The 18,443-nt window shown below is 48.8% G+C and overlaps 9 protein-coding genes across 9 annotated transcripts; 5 read left to right on the top strand and 4 right to left on the bottom strand.

The window, feature by feature from the left end:
- Window positions 1-340: 340 nt before the first annotated feature.
- On the top strand, window positions 341-1,257 carry cyp4 (peptidyl-prolyl cis-trans isomerase; the record flags this gene model as incomplete). The annotated part of the gene is made up of 4 exons (XM_057103570.1): window positions 341-497; window positions 661-830; window positions 900-1,006; window positions 1,071-1,257. 4 exons carry the CDS (start codon window positions 341-343, stop codon window positions 1,255-1,257), a joined length of 621 nt encoding a protein of 206 aa, XP_056958527.1.
- Window positions 1,258-2,420: 1,163 nt separating this feature from the next.
- N7533_006919 (isopenicillin N synthase family dioxygenase) lies at window positions 2,421-3,523 on the bottom strand (the record flags this gene model as incomplete). Its single annotated transcript, XM_057103569.1, has 2 exons — window positions 2,421-3,314; window positions 3,368-3,523. 2 exons carry the CDS (start codon window positions 3,521-3,523, stop codon window positions 2,421-2,423), a joined length of 1,050 nt encoding a protein of 349 aa, XP_056958526.1.
- A 1,401-nt stretch (window positions 3,524-4,924) lies between these two features.
- Window positions 4,925-6,997, top strand: N7533_006918 (putative serine peptidase; the record flags this gene model as incomplete). The annotated part of the gene is made up of 11 exons (XM_057103568.1): window positions 4,925-5,146; window positions 5,204-5,321; window positions 5,376-5,481; window positions 5,508-5,529; window positions 5,586-5,708; window positions 5,761-5,933; window positions 5,996-6,083; window positions 6,136-6,241; window positions 6,297-6,456; window positions 6,526-6,743; window positions 6,780-6,997. The coding sequence occupies 11 exons, from the start codon at window positions 4,925-4,927 to the stop codon at window positions 6,995-6,997; spliced, it is 1,554 nt and encodes a 517-aa protein (XP_056958525.1).
- A 595-nt stretch (window positions 6,998-7,592) lies between these two features.
- On the top strand, window positions 7,593-9,710 carry N7533_006917 (fungal specific transcription factor domain-containing protein; the record flags this gene model as incomplete). Its single annotated transcript, XM_057103567.1, has 3 exons — window positions 7,593-7,779; window positions 7,850-8,691; window positions 8,751-9,710. The coding sequence occupies 3 exons, from the start codon at window positions 7,593-7,595 to the stop codon at window positions 9,708-9,710; spliced, it is 1,989 nt and encodes a 662-aa protein (XP_056958524.1).
- A 298-nt stretch (window positions 9,711-10,008) lies between these two features.
- On the bottom strand, window positions 10,009-10,698 carry N7533_006916 (high-affinity Cu transporter CTR3; the record flags this gene model as incomplete). Its single annotated transcript, XM_057103566.1, has 1 exon — window positions 10,009-10,698. One exon carries the CDS (start codon window positions 10,696-10,698, stop codon window positions 10,009-10,011), a length of 690 nt encoding a protein of 229 aa, XP_056958523.1.
- A 204-nt stretch (window positions 10,699-10,902) lies between these two features.
- N7533_006915 (exosome non-catalytic core subunit SKI6) lies at window positions 10,903-12,303 on the bottom strand (the record flags this gene model as incomplete). Its single annotated transcript, XM_057103565.1, has 3 exons — window positions 10,903-11,159; window positions 11,417-11,907; window positions 12,008-12,303. The coding sequence occupies 3 exons, from the start codon at window positions 12,301-12,303 to the stop codon at window positions 10,903-10,905; spliced, it is 1,044 nt and encodes a 347-aa protein (XP_056958522.1).
- A 374-nt stretch (window positions 12,304-12,677) lies between these two features.
- N7533_006914 (putative DNA excision repair protein (Rad26L)) lies at window positions 12,678-15,458 on the top strand (the record flags this gene model as incomplete). Its single annotated transcript, XM_057103564.1, has 2 exons — window positions 12,678-12,771; window positions 12,829-15,458. The coding sequence occupies 2 exons, from the start codon at window positions 12,678-12,680 to the stop codon at window positions 15,456-15,458; spliced, it is 2,724 nt and encodes a 907-aa protein (XP_056958521.1).
- Window positions 15,459-15,698: 240 nt separating this feature from the next.
- N7533_006913 (nicotinamidase) lies at window positions 15,699-16,544 on the bottom strand (the record flags this gene model as incomplete). The annotated part of the gene is made up of 2 exons (XM_057103563.1): window positions 15,699-16,352; window positions 16,422-16,544. 2 exons carry the CDS (start codon window positions 16,542-16,544, stop codon window positions 15,699-15,701), a joined length of 777 nt encoding a protein of 258 aa, XP_056958520.1.
- A 667-nt stretch (window positions 16,545-17,211) lies between these two features.
- ssuA (RNA polymerase II subunit A C-terminal domain phosphatase) lies at window positions 17,212-17,973 on the top strand (the record flags this gene model as incomplete). The annotated part of the gene is made up of 1 exon (XM_057103562.1): window positions 17,212-17,973. The coding sequence occupies one exon, from the start codon at window positions 17,212-17,214 to the stop codon at window positions 17,971-17,973; it is 762 nt and encodes a 253-aa protein (XP_056958519.1).
- Window positions 17,974-18,443: the final 470 nt, after the last annotated feature.

Below are 18,443 nucleotides of genomic sequence, written 5' to 3'. Positions count from 1 at the left end.
TTCCCCGGAAGCTCCAGCCGATAAGACGCTGACTAAGCCTCAGAGCTCTTGAAGCTTTTCCGACGTCCAGCATTATTTTCCTCCTTGAAGCTTCTCTTAACCGTGATCATCATCATCAATTACTAAAATCTGTACGTATATCGCATCCAGGATAATCTTCTCCATGGATTGCCCTCTGTCTTCACCCACTACTGCACCGTCAATCGAAGGAACTCGCTCTGCTGGCAGATGCTGGCTCCCCTGATGGCTCGCGGAGACAAGAACGGCACACCTGGTCGCTACCCGCCCCCGAAACGGCATCCCGCTAATCCGTATCCAGACCATCCGCCTACCCCTCGCCATGTTTTCCAGCCTCAAGTCCACCCCACTCTCCGTCTTCGCTTCTCCCTGCGCTTTCCACCCTGCTGCTAGACGTACTTTCGCATCATCCGCAGCCATGGCCAACAACACCAAGGCCTTCTTCGACATCCAGTACACCGCTGTGGGCTCCAGTGCCCGTAAGTAGACCCATCCCAATACGCCATCTTCCGGGGGCTTTTCTTTCCCATTATCTCCCATATCTCCCCTTCACATTGCTCTCATTGGCCTCATATCTATGATCAATTGATCTTTCGCTTTGTTTTCACTTGTATCAGCATTGATGCTGACTTCCCACTTTAGCCAAGACCGGTCGTATCAACTTCAACCTCTACGAGAAGGACGTCCCCAAGACCGCCAAGAACTTCCGTGAGCTCTGCAAGCTCCCCCAGGGCGAGGGCTACAAGGGCTCCGTTTTCCACCGTGTCATTCCCCAGTTCATGCTCCAGGGTGGTGACTTCACCCGCCACAACGTGAGTGCTCCCGAAGGAATTTGGGCCTACGAGCGCCGCGACTAATCGAATTATTTTTTTGGCTTATAGGGTACCGGTGGTCGCTCCATCTACGGCGAGAAGTTCGCCGATGAGAACTTCATCCACAAGCACACCCGCCCCGGTCTGCTCTCCATGGCCAACGCCGGTCCTAACACGTTAGTCCCTCTTTTCGCGCCCGGCTTCTGCGCTGCTCTAGCGATACTGACCATTTTTCTCCAGCAACGGCTCCCAGTTCTTCATTACCACTGTCGTCACCTCTTGGCTCGATGGCCGCCACGTCGTCTTCGGCGAGGTCGCTGACGAGGAGTCCATGAAGGTTGTCAAGGAGATTGAGGCTCTCGGCTCTTCCTCCGGCTCCATTCGCTCTAACACCAAGCCCACCATCGTGGACTGTGGCGAGAACTAAACCGCGACACCGCGCGTGATCTACCCCCGGCCTGGCGATGAAGCTTTAGTCAGAGCGTGTATTTTTGTAACGAAAAACCTCTCTCCCTCTCTCTCCCCTTTTCTCCCGGTCGATGAAAAGAAAAGTGCGTCTGGCCGACTTCGTGTTTGGTTGTCTTCGCTACTTTTCACTTTGTAATATAGGCAGTCTACTCAGCTATTGATACATCTTCCTTGCGGCAGGGCTCTGCTTGTCCAGTTTAAAATTGTGGTGATCTCTTCGTGTGTAGTATTTAGTAGGCTGTATCAGATATGCGAATTAGAACAGTCTATCCTAAGATGGCATCTCGTAGCGCATGATAAATGTGGAAACGATGCCAAGCTTTATGTGAGTGGTTCGGGTAGACCTGACAGATGGAGCCAGCCAATCAGAGCGGACACGAGTGACTCGGTAAATAAGCAATGAGTTCGGTTCAAAAGACAAGCTTCTCCAGGATTAATGTGCGGTAACTAAGATGCTATCCAAGCTCTGACTCAAAGATACACCTTGTATGTCCTGGCCTACTTCGAGTCTCTATAGGTGGCTAACCAGAGCCAAGAAAAGGAAACAAAGAGTAGCTTGCTATCAAACAAAGGGAAAAAAGATAGGAAGGGAAAACAAAAAGAAAGAAAAAAAGAATAGATAGCACATCTTGGTTTCGATCCAAGGACCTGTGAAGGTTAGTGAATGTTAGTGAGGTTGTTGTTGGGGGAAGGTACACACCTCCGGGTTATGAGCCTCTGTTTCTTTGTTAGCGTTGGTTTCAACTGAGAGGGTCAGGTGACTTACGGCGCGCTTTCACTGCACCAACATGCTGTTGTTGAAGCAAATCTATCTGGTTGGCAATCATAGCCGAGGAATGTCTCTATAAGTGGTGAAAGATACGCAAAGGATATTTCATGAATTTGAATACGTAGATCATATGGACCCATATAGTGCATCTTAATTGGTCAAAACAACATCAAGCTCGTTTTACTGTGGACCATCCTCTGTTTATCCCCACGGTTGTATGTGCGTGCTCTTGACTATGGCACTTTCAATCAACCCAGTATTTCGATTTTATTGGCAATGATAAATTTCAAGTTCTTAATTTCTATTCCGAATCCATGGAAACCCGCTCTGAAAGTTAACTCCAACCTAAAAACTCAAGCCTTTCCACCGAACAATTTAGTAATGCGCAAATTGTTATAGTCCCAAGCCGTAATATCCTCGTACTGACACGGTGTCGCAGGCGTAATAAACTTCTTAAATGGAAATAGCGAAGCTGTGCGGTTGGGCTTAGCGAAATAAGCAATTGAGAATCGCTCAGGGATGATCTCTTCTGAGCCAACCTTGACCGTCGGAGGATACGTGACCCGATGCACCGCAGCCCGGAAAGTGTCGTTTGTCAACCGCTGCAACGAATCCCCGATGTTCAGAATAATCTCCGACTTATCCGCAGACTCTACTCCTCGGAAGGTACCCAGATTCTGTTGGTCCTCTACCTGTAGTCCACCGACCGAGTCTTGGAAGAGCATTGTGATGGTGCCAAAATCCGTGTGATCAGCAATGCGTGTTGCAGTGCCATCAGCTAATTCAGATGCAGGAATTGCTGGATAGTGAAGTAGGCGAAACTCGTTCTCGCCTTTGCCGTGTAGCATTTTCATCTCGTCCTCGGGAATTCCAAGGGCTATGGCGAGCGCGGCTAGGATTTCGAGCTCAACTTTGAAGGCACTTTCGTAGAAGCCTTCCATGAATTTTCGGAATCCGGGGAGCTTCTCCTCTGGAACCCAAATGTTGTCGACGAGGTCGTCATGTGCTGAGCCGAGATCAATGGTCTCCTGTTTGGTGCCATTAGCATACTTGGCTGGGATGGCTTTTGCTGGACAACATACTTTGATATCTCGCACTTGCTTTCCCTCGGATACACCTTTCTCATATCCGCTAATACTTCCAATTGACTCCTGTCCGACGTAGCTGTAACCGCGGTTTGGAGTCGACTCGGGAGGGTGCTTGGCGATCATCTTATCCTCCAGGGGAAGGGCAAAGAACTTTTTGGTCTAAGGAACTTTGATTAGCTTGAATTTTTTCTCGCAGATCGAAATTTACTCACATAGTCAAACATCTCCGCAATGAGTTCAGCAGGAAGACCGTGATTCTTCAACTTGGCAACGCCTCGGGTCTTCAAGGTGGCAAGCAACGCCGCCGAGACGGCTTTACTCTCCTCGGGGCTTCCCTTCAACAGAGAAAAATCGATCGCCTCGGACATTTCGTAGTTTATAGAATGAAAAAAGGTCTACCAATTGTGTTGTTGATATATTTTGTTCCCTGAAGACGTGTTCTCTCATAGATAATGAATCTTTTCTGAAGAGATGGAACGCCTATTTTATAGACCGGTCGAGCAAGAACTCCACAGATGTGAATTGTGGGGTAGCACATCATTGTAGAAAGTAATGATTAGATATGACATCCCCAGGAATCATCACTTTCCCATCTTTTAGATCATATCAAGAATTAAGGGCTTAATTACTTTCTCGAATAAGCGGCGGGATCCACTATTCCTGCCCCGATCGCTTTCCTCAACCGCGCATCTGCCAATGGAGATCCCTGGTGGACTTAATGTGGGTCCCCATCAATGGACGCCTCAATGGGAAGGTGATGATAACGAAGAACACGCCCAGATGATTAGGGTGTTTTACATCCCCTGGTTCAAGTTATGTTTGCGAAAGACTTGCGAGCAAATCCCCTCCATTTCAAGTTGCATCCTCGTCAGAGATACTACCTTGGTAGGTATTCTACACAAACAAGTGGCTCAAACAGCGGAGCCAATCCGCGAAGGAGATCCGGCTGAAATCCATTTCCAAAGCCAAAGCCTATCGTCTATCATTGGAGTTGATTAAATTTCAGATGCCAGATGGGATTTCATTGAAAGACACCAGGCCAGTATGCCTTGCGAGTCTGGTCACTGGGGCAGTACTGCATGTTCACAGATTCTGCCCCTGGATGTACGAATAATTCACCTCAGCATTGGGAACTTCATATTTTTATCCCCCTGTCCTGCAAAAAGACTGGGACAATCAATATAATGGAGAGGGGTCGATATCAGTGGGAAGCGGGGTTCTTGACTAGTTCATTTCCCAATTACCACACTATCCCGGGCGTCCGACGGCAATTTTCCAGGCTAGTCTTGCGCCGGCGTTCCTTTGCGAAATAATGGCTGCACGCACATTTCAGCTAAGCAAACAGAATGAAGGAAAAAAATATGAACGAAATACAGCGATCGCTAGGCCCTTATCTGAGACTCTTGCGAGTCGTCTCCGTGATTCTAACTGATTGGCCGCGCAGAGACTCGGCTTTGTTCAACAAGATTTCCCTAAGCACACAAATTTTAGAGCTACGTCGAATGTCCCGGGTGTTTAGCCAGTGATAATCACAGATTCCCACTCTGCTGAGTCTCCTGGCCCGCCCATTATCATTTCTTTGCTCTTCTGAGACTAGCCCATCTTGATTTGTGCACGATAGAATGGAACCGCAACCTCAGTGCATTAGCGTCGCAGCGCTGTAGTTCCGGATATAATATAATAGCAATGGGACATAAAAGGGGCCTCATGGCGTGCCAGAGTCAGCGTGCGCGGTATTTCTTTCGATCTCCCATCACCTCCTGTTCGCCATGCATTTTCTTCTGTCTATAGCGTCCTCCATACTCTACGCGTCCGTTGTACATGGAGCCATACCCCCGAAGCCCGTCCCTCCTCCATCTTCGGCAGAATTGATTGCTTTCACTGGTAATTCCACATTCGAGCAGCTAATCGATCACGAAAACCCACATCTTGGAACGTTTTCTCAGCGTTACTGGTGGAACTCGGAATGGTGGTCAGGGGAAGGTTCACCGGTAGTTCAAGCTTTCCGCCCCTTTTCTTGGACAAAGAACTTATACGAAGAGGAATAGGTTGTGCTTTTTACTCCTGGAGAGAGTGCAGCTGATGGTTATGGCGGTTACTTGACAAACAAAACCCTTACGGGTCGTCTTGCAAAGGAACTAAAAGGAGCAGTGCTAATTATCGAACGTAAGACCTGAAATATACCGAGGGCGGAATAATTGCCGAGATTAACCTATTCAGATCGTTACTGGGGTCAATCCTCACCATACGCTGATCTAACGACGGAGAATTTAAGATACCTTACATTGGCGAATTCTATTGCCGACCTCACATATTTTGCGAAAATGTGAAGCTCTCTTTCGACACTAACAGCAGTAGCAATGCTCAAAATGCGGTGGGCCTCTCAATTTGACAAAACATCGCAATTCCAAGCTAATACGGTCTCGACAGCCATGGGTCTTCAGTGGAGGATCCTATAGTGGTGCACTAGCGGCCTGGACCGAATCGACTTCCCCGGGCACTTTCTGGGCCTACCATGCATCAAGTGCGCCAGTGCAGGCTATTTATGACTTTGTACGTTCTATAATAGACCTGAAGATACGCATTGGCTAACTGGGGCAACCAGTGGGAATACTTTACTCCTGTCCAAGAAGGAATGCCACAAAATTGCAGCAAAGATATCACGAGAGTAATTGAATATGTCGACAGCATCGGAAAAACAGGGTCGAAGCATCAAGTTCAGAAGCTGAAAGATTTGTTTGGCCTTGGCGATGTTGAGCACTTTGACGATTTTGCAAGGTAAAGTTAACCCCGTTTGAACAAGAGGGATATACTGGTCACTACTGACATTTACTACCAAGTGCGCTCGAAAATGGGCCCTGGTTATGGCAATCAAATACTTTCTATACCGGCTACTCGGAATTTTATCAATTTTGCGACTATGTTGAAGTCGGTCATTGAATTGCAAACTTGACCTCATTTGGTGCTAATTTCGCTGCAGAATGTCCAAAAGGGATCCAAACGCCTCCCAGGCCCGAGTGGCGTCGGCCTGAACAAAGCCCTACATGGCTATGCCAAGTGGTTCAAAGACATTTACTTACCCGGATGTAAGTCAATTCAAGATTTGAGAGGAATGTCCAAGTATTTACGCATGGAATAAAGCATGTGACAAATATGGCTATTGGACCGATAATAGCACGACGGCATGCTACGACACCTACAATGCATCTAGTCCCATGTTCACAGATCGATCCGTCAACAACACTATCGATAGGCAATGGCAGTGGTTTCTTTGTAACGAGCCTCTTTTCTATTGGCAAGAGTAAGTTCCCTTGCGACTTCGGATACTTTTTCTTTTATCTGTAACCGAGTCTAACTATTTCCTTTCTAGTGCTGCGCCATCTGGTGCTTCAAGTCTCGTCTCTCGTACAGTCAACGCAGAGTACTGGCAAAGACAATGTCCATTGTTCTTCCCCGAGGTTAATGGCCATACTTATGGCAGCGCAAATGGAAAAACAGCATCGGATGTCAATTCATGGACCAAAGGTTGGGATTTGACCAATACCACCCGACTCATCTGGGCAAACGGGTACGTGTCCTCTCTAATCCGTAAACAAGGACCACATATCCTGATGTTATGAACAGACAATTTGATCCTTGGAGAGATTCTGGTGTATCCTCAAACTCTCGCCCGGGTGGTCCACTTCAATCAACGGCCTCCGCCCCTCTTCATGTTATTCCGGGGGGGGTTCCATTGCTCCGATCTCCTTCTCAAGAATGGTGCCGCAAACAAGGGTGTTCAAGATATTATTGACGCAGAGGTCTCTCAGATTAAAACCTGGGTGAAGGAGTACTACCATTGAAGCATATGATGTAGTAGGAGGTAGATTTACTCGAGGGGGTGTGTTTCTGGGTGGAGGGAGCCTGGTTTCGCCTAGATGGCAAGTCTCTCCGAGACCATCAACAAGTTCCGAGTATTTAACGGCCAAGTCTCCCTCCCGGAAAGCAAAGCAAAGCTCTAAATTTTTAGTTATGTTGTCTTCAATTGATTTTCTTGAATACATGTCTCACACCTTGCCCCTCCCAGAGGCAAACCCCTTCTGGACGATACCTATGATTGAACAATGACAAAAATAGAAATATTCATAATCCTACTCAACCTGGCATACCTGATGCAGAACACAAACCGCAAATGTAATATCGATGAAAGGTCATTTGACTAAATCTATCATCAAACTTCTGAAATATGGTCGGGCGTGATAACCCCGCATGTTCTCGGAATCACATCCCTTTCTTGAACAACCAGACCAGATAGCTGCGGGGCTCAGTAATTAGAGGAAAGCCAAGTAAATCACTGACATTAGAAACATCACCTTCTCTATCTGAATACAACAGTTTCAGTCGCTCGCCCGTTTTGACTTGCACTATTGACCTGCAATCCCCCAATCTTTGCGTGTTATGCAGAATCGCAGGGAACCCCAGCGGCGATCTCCAGTTACTGCCACGAGCCCCACTTTACCTCGAACGAAAGGCAAATCGCGAGCCAGACCCTTAGCTCATCGCTTGACATTCATTGATAGCCATCAAGGTGTTCGCAGGCTGAGCGCTGAAAATGCAGCGAAGCATCGCCATGCAATCTTTACAGGTTTGTTCTTGCTAGAGCATTCGGGACTTTTTTTTTTTTCAAATCCGACTGACTGCAATTAAATGAACAGAAGCCGAGCGTCGTCAGATGAGCGAGGAACTGATTGATTCTGTATATGGACGAGATACTGACCAGGTCTTATTAGACTTGGAAAGATTCGAGTTTAGCACAAATAACCTTGCGTCGTTCTCTCTGTTCCGCGGACCTTTCGGGGTTTCAAAACTCACTCATTCGCCGGAGACAGAAACCATAAGTCCTGAGGATGAAGAAGAAGAAGAAGAAGAAGAAGAAGAAGAAGAAGAAGAAGAAGAAGAAGCAATACTTCCGATTGAAGACTGGCTCATAGAGTCAAATTCCTTATCCACCCCGACAATAGAGACAGGCTACCCCGGGGTTCTCCATGATTTCGATGATCTCCTAGACAACGACTCAATATCATGGGGTCTGATACCATCAGAAATCAAAGAGAGTGAACAGTCTTTCCGGTCGCCCCAGCCGCCACTAGAAATCCTACCCATAAGTCTCAATGGAAACACAGAAGCATGGCCGCTTCTATCACACTACAGAGACAGGGTTGTTCCTTTGATATCGCCATTCGAGCATGGCCAAGAGGTCCCGTGGAAAAACCTAGTTGTTCCTTGCGCGGTCAGCACCTTTGGAGAGACGATCATTGGCGGCACTACCTCTCATGCACGCCTCGCGCTATTAAATGCTCTTCTGAGCGCTAGCTCATTTCATTTGGGTCAACATTCAGCAACGTGTATTGATCATTGGACCGAAACAGGGGATTCCTACTTGAAGCTTGCTCAGCATCATTTGATTCAATGTGTCGAGGAAGCGAATATGTCTCCACCAAGACAGAGCAAGTACAAGGAAGTCTTGATGGCATTATTAAGCCTTTCTACGGCTTACGTATGTATCGGGAGCAGATGTGATTTTAGAACCGTACGTGGAACTAATATTCAATATAGATGATAAAGGGCGACTCGGAGAAGCGCTTGTCATGCTTGATTCAAGCAGAAAGATTCATCAGTGTCAATGGATTCACACAGACTACCGTCTCCTCTAAACGGAGAGCCCTGCACCACTGTTATGCATATATGCGCATAATGGCTGAAACAACAAGTATTGACAGTTTATGTGCAAACATGGCCAGCACTAACATATCAGACGAAGACTCATCCCAAGCAGCGTTTCGAATCTACCCTGGCGTCACGTTCTCAGGCGACATCATGGCGATGGAAAAGGACCCCAATGTGGCACAGCGTGATTTGCATCTAGCAATCCCAGGTAGCTGGAGCTTGACTCTTTTTCCTGAGATGTATGGGGTTACCGAGAGCTTTTTGATGCTTCTCTCACAGGTGATACGTCTTGCCAATGAAAGAGATCTATCTATGACCGAGGATAGAACAGGGGGATTGGATCTGAAAGAATTTTGGATTCGAGCAAAAGTGTTGGAGAAGGGCATACATCTTCTTGTCTCGTCATGTCCAACAGGCAAGGTACTAGTCGACAGTTTGAGGGGCGAGAGTCAATTTGAAAGCGCGCGGGCACAGGCAATGTACACTGCCCTGCTTGTCTACTTCCATCGCCGCATATATGATCTCGATGCCGCTCTTTTACAAAGAGAAGTCGATGCGGTAGAGGATTCCTTGATAAGAGCTCAAGAGGCAGCGGATCGCCATTATGGAAGCACAGCTACTTTGATATGGCCTGCGTTTATTGCCGCTTGTGAAGCTGTTCGCCCAGAGTCAGAGTTGTTCTTTTCCTCGTGGTTTGATTCCTGTTACGCAGCAACTGGGCTCAGGGATGTGTCGCTCGCAAAGCAAGTTTTTGAAATTATATGGACTAAGAGAAGAGAGAATGGTCCTGACGGGTGCAGCTGGCCAGAAATTTTGCGAACCAACAAGATACGGCTGATGTTTATATGAAAGCCTATTTGGATAAATGATACTGTGTATTTTTTTAAAATCCGCTGGAAAAGAATAGAGATTAAGAATATTGTAGAATAAACCATTGGACTGATTGTGAAGAAAGCGTGGTCAATTGGCTTGAACGCACACATTGTAATATCGTTATTGAAACCTCAAAGGAAAACTTCCCTTAACGTGGAATAGATTAACCACAACACTTTGTTACTTGACAGGCATCATTTCTGAAAATTTGGATATTTAAATCAGCAGTTACATTTCGTACATGCATCACAAGACTGCTTCCCCGGGGACTGACTTACTGCTTGTCCGAGGACACATATTCCCATGAAAATATCAAAGACCCCAGAAATGCGCCTAGAAAGATGCAAATGATGATGTATCCGTTGTAGTACATTGCCAGCAGCATGATAATGTAGGCCACACCAAACTGAAAGGTGTGAAGCAAGGCACGTACCACTTGCTCGACGGGCGACGGACGATGGCGGACATTCTGCGAAGGTAAAGCGGGTGGTATGCGTGAGGACATAGGGATACTGTTTCCCCACTGCTGCTGGTCCACTGCTACCGGTTTGGGAGAGACAGAGAACCAGGGACTTTTATGGCTCGGGTCGAGTGGTTGGTCTGCTTGATTGGCAACGGCAGTAGCAGTGGTCTGGGGTTCACCAGAGGTATTCTCGTTTGCTGGTTCAGGAGACGGAAGAATACGATCTTGCTGGTCAACTGCGGTTCTTGATTCTTCCGCTGCTGCTTGGTGAAGGCCGTTCTCCCCTGTCTTTGGAAGCGGGCCTGCCCCAAAAGCACCGTTTTCGTGGAATTTCTTGGCCTCAGGATCCTTAGAATGTCCTTCGAGAGTAGTCTCATCCAGATACATGCGGCGTTGGCGTGCTCGGCGTATGATAAAAGAATCATATTCCCTACCCAAGCGACGGAGAGCTTCCAGGCAAAGAACGAGGCAGATGACTCCGATGCAAGAGCCAGCGAACATACCACGCGATTTGATCCGCCATGAATGCGAGAGAAAGCCTAAAGAGGAAGTATCAGGATGTATGAAGCAGTGTTACACAAGTTTATAGGGGATGACACGTACAGGCATCGATTGTGTACCAATTCCATAACATCTAAACAACGTACTGTGTCAGCAATATGTTGAGATGGTGTTCCTAAGAAAATGAATCCTGGTCAACTCACATCAATCTTGCAGGACGAGCCCCTCATGCCAGGCATTGATGGCATACCCGTCATCGCAGGCATCCCGGGAATTGACACTGTAGCATTCGAAGGATTCATACCCATGGTTGCCGGGAATGCCATTGGGAGAATTCCCGTCGGCATGGTTCCTGTTGTCTCCATGCTGAACACCGGTTGCTGATTTCAAGAACGAGCGGAGAAAGGCGAAGAAGAAACGATCGACGGTATTCCTGGTACTGCTTGACGAGCCGCGAGACTCTGGAGTGCGGACTGGAAATGGCAGAGCGTGAAAAAGAGAGAAGAGAGAAGAGAGAAGAGAGGAGGATGAGGAGGGGGAAAGGGAAGGTGGAAAGGTTACAGTGTTTGCCTCGGGGTATTGAAAGGTAACATGAGGGGAATTGAGCAGATTTCAAATAGATTTGATTTTGGCAGATAAGTAACAATGGCACGCCCATTAACGCCAACAGATGCACTGGGTATCAGTTTCACTCCCACGGTTCATCCCCGGTTCGAACCTTTGATCACGCCCTCCAACAGCTCGCGAATTTGGTTACATCCGTCCATGCCAACTGCCAGCATCGTCTCGATATACGTACAGTGAAGCTTAGAGTCCATGTTGAGCACGGCTACTTTAGTTTCTTCCTCCTCATCATCCATGTGATTCTCTCCGACGGGTACGCATGTAGTAGTACCGACGGTCAGGAATGGCAGCTCTTGCTCCTCTGGGAGTGACAGATCCAGTAACGGGTCAAGTTCGTCGTTTCGGGGATCGCGAGGTGTAGATGCGCTGCCACTCATTCCCGATGTACATCCAGTGAGTAATCCCGGCATGGGGATACCTGCATCGACCAGAGCCAGCGTGCAAGCGTTGATCGCAGCCGCCAGCAAAGATCCGTCGGCAGAGAGGACTGAAACGTGGATGCTGATTGTACTGTGCGGGTAAAGGTAGGTGTGTAGATGCGATTGGAAGGCCGCGCGCAAAGTTGTCGCAATTCGCGAGGATTGCCTGTAGAGATGTTAGCATGCGCCGGTAAAGAGTGGCGCCAGGTCCCCACGGATATGGCAACCGGCTGTGATGTTTCGAGGCGGGCAAAGGGTGTAATCACTTGTCACTGCCTCCTGCTTTCCTCCTGCGATCCACGCTAGCAAATCCAGCAACATTGACGTCCACCTCGACGATGGCACCTGCGCTGCCAGCCGCACCACTAGCCTCACCCCGACGGCCCTCGGCAGGGCCATGGACAGAGCACATAATCGCCGTGTTTCCCATTGAGAGATAGGACGAGCCAGAACTGGCCGGGTTGGTGGAGATTTGCGCTTGCAGCAAGCGGAGCTCGTTCCATCGGCGACCATCCAGGCGCAGCCGGGTCAGAGGATACGTGGTTGAGGTATCGAGAGGCATTTTGGCTAAAGCGCTCTTATATCGGAGTCGTAAAGGAATCGCAAGGCAAGCTTGTCAAGCTTTATCGGGACTTGGTGAAGTGGGATGTCAGTTGAGTCTATCGCAGTCACCTTGAGGAACTTGAAACTCACAAGGGACTGCTTTGATGATGTGCAAGTAATAACCTAGAAAATTAAGGTTAAATTACCCAATGCTGGACAGAAAGGTCGTGTGGTTGCCTTGTAGAAGACCTGAAGTTTGGTTGGAGACACAGCTTTTTTTCTCCCGCCGATCGGGAATGACGCCCTTTCCAAACCGAACTTCTCCGCCTTTGCCCTCTCCGAAAAGCCCCCCCCCAAACACCATTCGTCTTGTGCTCATGCGGAGAAGTCATTATGAATAGTCTCGCTGATACAGAGGCTATTACTATCGACTCATCCGATGACGATGATTTGGAAGTGACGCGGTATTCGCGCGCCGCTATCACAAGTATGTATGCATGGCTCCCTCGCATTCTCCACTTCACCTAGAGCTCACACCTCCAAGGCAAAAATCGCGAAGATATTAAAACCAAAGAAGATCCTCAATCTGAACCCGTAAAGGTGCAATTCGATGACAGCGATGAAGGTTTCAATGATGGCGAGGCTGCATACAAAAAGTTCAAAGACCGCAAATCTACAAAACGAAGACGGAACGCGGCTGCAACTCGCAATGCGAAGCAAAAAATCCCAAAGATGGAAGCATCTGGAGATGACGTGGTACCGAATCCATCAAAACAAGGTTCTCTATCTAGTGTAACCAAGAGATACCTACGAGAACAACACGATGTACCCTCTGAAGACGAGATGGCAGAGCCGCTTCCTGAATATCTTCGGAAACGGCGATCACAGTTCAATCGGAAAAGAGAACACCTCCAGGTGTACGGACTGAAGATTCCGCCTTCGTACGACGACGTTGAATTCTCTGATGACGAGAATCTTGAGTATCTGCAGGAGCGGCCGTTCTTCCCGGGTAGCATTCCACCCCGACCATATGAGGACATCGAGCTCCCGTGTTCCCTTGGCCTGGTTCCCGCGGCTATCGGACAGTGGCTGCGACCATACCAGGTAGATGGAGTGGCTTTCCTACATGAGATGTTTGTCTATCAAACGGGGGGTATCCTTGGTGACGACATGGGTCTGGGGAAGACGATTCAGGTCATTGCGTTCTTAACCGCGGCTTACGGCAAGACTGGCGATGAACGGGATTCCAAACGGATGCGCAAAATGCGGAGGATGGATAGTGACCCCTGGTATCCTCGCACTCTGGTTGTTTGTCCTGGGTCTTTGAAATCGAATTGGCGGGCCGAATTTAACCGATGGGGATGGTGGCATGTCGATGAGTACCACGGTCCAAACAAGGAGCTTGCCCTTGATGCTGCAAAGTCTGGGCGGGTGGAAGTTTTGATCATGACTTACGAAACCTACTCAGGAAACAAGGATTCTATCAATATGGTGGAATGGGACTGCGTGATTGCGGACGAGTGTCATAAAATCAAGGAACAAAAGGCCGGAGTGACGAAGGCCATGAACGAAATCAACGCGCTTTGCCGCATCGGACTCACCGGTACAGCCATCCAGAACCGATACGAGGAGCTTTGGACACTTCTAAACTGGGCAAATCCTGGCAAGCTTGGCCCGATGTTTGAATGGAACACATTCATCGCGGGACCTTTGAAGATTGGCCAATCGCACACAGCAACCTGGAGTCAACTCCGCAGGGCTCGAAGAACTGCGCGGATGCTTGTGAAAAATCTCTTGCCGCGATTCTTCCTACGTAGGATGAAGTCGTTGATCGCTGATCAGCTACCCAAAAAGAGCGACCGAGTGGTATTCTGCCCTCTGACAACGACACAGGCAGATGCTTATGAGAGCTTCCTGGAGAGCACCATTGTGGAGTACATTATGTACTCGACAGAACACTGCGATTGCGGCTCGGGCAAGAAATCTGGCTGGTGCTGTCGAAGAATCATTCCTGGAACAGAAAGCACCTGGCAGTCATTTGTATTTCCCGCCATAATGCTGCTGCAGAAACTCAGCAATCACCTAGCAATCCTCATGCCTCGGCAGAACGACGCTTCAGAAAAGCAAGAAAAGGAACTTGAGATGCTACAAATAGCCTTACCAGACCACTGGGAGGATCTGTATAAGTCTCGAGAATCCATTGTTAACTTTGCGAATCCCGAGTTCTGTGGCAAGTGGAAAGTCCTTCGAAAGCTGCTCAAGTTTTGGCATGCGAATGGGGATAAGGTACTGGTTTTCTCACACAGTGTCCGACTGCTGAAAATGCTACACATGCTGTTCGTTAATACAAGCTATAACGTGAAGTATTTTGACGGATCCTTATCGTACGATGAGCGCGCTAGAGTCGTGGATGAGTTCAACTCCGACCCGAAACAATTTGTCTTCCTGATTTCGACTAAGGCAGGTGGCGTCGGGCTCAACATAACATCGGCGAACAAGGTCGTTGTTGTTGACCCGAACTGGAATCCAGCGTACGACCTTCAGGCGCAAGATCGAGCCTATCGAATTGGTCAACAGCGTGATGTCGAAGTGTTCCGGCTGGTCTCTGCTGGTACAATCGAGGAAATTGTTTATGCACGACAGATCTACAAACAACAGCAGGGGGAGATCGGATATACCGCAAGCTCTGAGCGCCGCTACTTCAAGGGAATCCAGGCAAAATCCGACCAAAAAGGCGAGATATTCGGCTTGAAGAATCTGTTCAAGTATGAACATGAAATGCTTTTTCTCCGCGATATCATTAATAAGACCAAGGTAGCCGAAAGCCTTGCTGGTGTGAATGTCATGGATTTCAAATTCGAGGAGGATTTCGGTGCCGATGGTGTGCCTATAAAGGACGAAGATGACGGGATGAGCCAGCTTGCTGCTGAGATCCGTGGCGAGAAACATGATTATGATGACAATGACACCAAAGAAAAACCTACTAAAATTGACCCGATCCAGGCAATACTTGCGAACGCAGGTGTGGAATACACCCATTTGAACAACGAGGTGATAGGCCCCTCTCGAGTAGAAGAGCAACTCAGCCGTCGTGCCCAGCGTGGTCCTGACGACCCGGCAGCGGATATCCAAGTTTTTGGACACCTCGACACTCCTTTTATTGACTCGGAATGAATGGACTCGCTTGTGTTTCACGACCTCTATGACCCAAACCTTCAGCGCATCAGTATACCCTTTGCTACCCTTTTCATAGCTCCAATAACGATATTAGATTATCTACGGATAGTCTTTTCTACTTATTCATTTCTGTGTTTAGCATAGTAGAGTGAATGGATCGGTGAATTCAATGCAAGTACCAGTCCCCTTAGCTCTACCTAGGTAGTGTTGATAGAGCATGGAAATATTCTCTCTCATTTATACCTCCGCCAGCCTCATGATGACCGCGTCGTTGGCGTGGATCACATTCACTCCAGCAGCAGAAAGCTCTTCCTTTGTCTTGGACCAGTCAGCAGGGACGACGCATTTAGTCCCCTCTTCAATGAGCCAGCTTCGGAAGCCAGCCTTGACGGCATCTAGTGCCGTAGATTTCACACAGTAGTCCCCAGCCAACCCCACTACGAAGACGTCTGTTACGGCTTTAGTCCGGAGTACAGATGCGAGATCAACATCGACAGATCCCCCCGCTCCGGTTAGTCCATGGTTACCAAAGGCATCTGCAAAGGCAGAGTACATCTCGACCTGCGAGTTTTGGCCTTTGTGGACGAGCAAGTCCACGCGATTGCTCTCAACCTCTGGTATCAAAGCTGCACCATGGCTGTCTGCCGTACAGTGGATAGGCCAGAGGCGCTGTGGCTTCGTCTCAGTAAATTTTCCCGGGGCTGGGTTTTTCATCTCGATCAAGGACACAAAGGGCTTGTTATTCGGTGCAGGGTGGTTGCTGGCGAAGGAGATATGGTCTGCTGGGTGCCAGTCGAGTGTTGCAACACGCGCCACGAAGCCAGGCTTGGCGAGGAGGTCATTGATTAAAGGGGCAATGGTTCGACCATCTTGCACGGCTAGTGATCCGTTCTAATTCCCGGGTCGTAGTGGGTTTCACATCAGTAAGATCGAGCTTGGAGCTATGGCCAGTTCACTTACGGGTGGGCAGAAGTCCTCCTGCATGTCAACCACTAGGAGAGCCGGCACAAATGACATGTCTTCATCTCGTGCAAAGTCACCTGCAGCTCCAGCTCCAGCTGCAAGATCAGAGTCAGACGTCATGGCGTTATTTGTCTGGAGAGTATGAATATGAAGTACTAGGATCATAGGGTGAGCCGAGAGCCAAGACCTGGGGTGCCACAGCTTAGTCATGCCGGCGCTAAACTAAAACACGCAGAAGAACTTGCGGCCCTGCCAATTCTTCCTTCTTCCTCTCTCCTCTGCTTCTCCCAAGGGCTACGGCCCCAATTGAACTTTCACCGATTCTACAGAACATGAGCAGTAATTTCACGGTATGTTAATCTCCTCGTATCTTCCTTAAGCCCTCACCCTACCCCTTTACATGATGAACTATATTTATTGGAGCTGTCTGAGCTTCGGCACTGCGGACAAACTCTTTATACGCTTTTTTATCTGAACTTCATTCCACTACCCTCGCTTCTCTTACTGTATGCAACTCATTTTGGAACTCATGCTAATTCCAAAAAAAAAAGTCAATAACAGGAGATTGTAAACCCATACTTGAGCCTCCTTGATCCAGAGCCTGGAGCTCAAGGCAGAATCGTTCCTCTCTTTAGTCCTCTTGCTCTTTCAATTCCATAGTCTACTACTACTCTATTCCACCCACCCACCACAACCATGGCGTATGATCCTCGTCTTGTCAAGAGTGGGAGTACAACCCCCCCAAACTCCTCCCCCTCCTCCCCCACCGCCCGACTCGGCTCCCACAATGAGTGAAACCACGGACACCATCCAAAATGAGGCTCCAAAGGACTCGTGGAAGCTGAAATTCTGCACGGTCTGCGCTTCGAATAACAATCGATCGATGGAAGCCCACCTCCGCCTGTCCGGTGCTGCCGCTGCCTTCCCAGTCATCTCCTTCGGCACCGGTTCGCTTGTCCGACTCCCAGGCCCGACAATCACCCAGCCCAACGTGTACAGCTTCAATACCACCTCTTACAACCAAATGTACGAGGAGCTGCACGACAAAGATGAGCGCCTGTACCGTACCAACGGCATCCTAAACATGCTCGACCGCAACCGCAACCTGAAATGGGGCCCCGAGCGCTTCCAGGACTGGATCCCTGGCCTCCCGCGCGTCGAACACGTCTCCAAGGGTGACAAGGGCTCCCTAGGCACAGAAGCAGGCGTCGTGGACGTGATCATCACCTGTGAAGAACGCTGCTGGGACGCCGTCGTCGACGACCTCATGAACAAAGGCAACACGCTCAACCGGCCGGTGCACGTCTTCAACGTCGATATTAGGGATAATCACGAAGAAGCGTTAGTGGGCGGCAATGCCATACTGGATCTGGCCAATCGTCTCAATGAATCGGCCATTGCGCAGCGAGACCTCCATGGGCCTGGCGGATGGGAGAACGGGACTGGTGCGGCCCGTCTGAGCTTTGATGAAAGCGTTCCGGAGATCTTGGCGGATTGGCAGGAGAAGTATCCCAATCTGCCGGCGTTGTGGACTTTGGCGTGGCTATAGCGTTGTTTTGTCTGTGTCTGATACCCCCCCGGTTCTGTTTGTGGATGATGTGATTCCGAATAACCATACATCGAATGATATTACTTTTACTCTTCTACTTTCTACCTTGTAACACATACCAGGCCTCATGGATGTGACCCAGACTAGGTCTAAGCGATTAAGTCGAATAGTGATAAACCTCGACAGCATATCAGGTGACGCATAGTCAGGAGCAAAAGCGGCGCTCACCACACTACCTATAGAACTGCTCCGAGGCTTTCCGGAGTATTTAGTTATCCACGTGGAACCCTGTCAGTAATTTACAGGTACCTACTATGTATGTACCTACAAAGCTGCAGCGGGTGTGGGCGCAGGCTCGGGCTCAACCGACGTCAATCGCGGCCATGTGGATTCCGGTGATCGACAATTATTCGACATGCTGGATTGCCAACCTTTAGGGAACGTCTTCGTCCCTACGCTTCTCCCTTCTC

The sequence above is a fragment of the Penicillium manginii genome, assembly GCF_028828005.1.
Source record: "Penicillium manginii strain IBT 31320 chromosome Unknown utg000005l:1.0-5665137.0:1.0-5668048.0, whole genome shotgun sequence".
Taxonomy (NCBI): Eukaryota; Fungi; Ascomycota; class Eurotiomycetes; order Eurotiales; family Aspergillaceae; genus Penicillium; species Penicillium manginii.
Note: the sequence above shows the minus strand (reverse complement) of the source record. Positions and strands in the feature narration are given on the sequence as shown.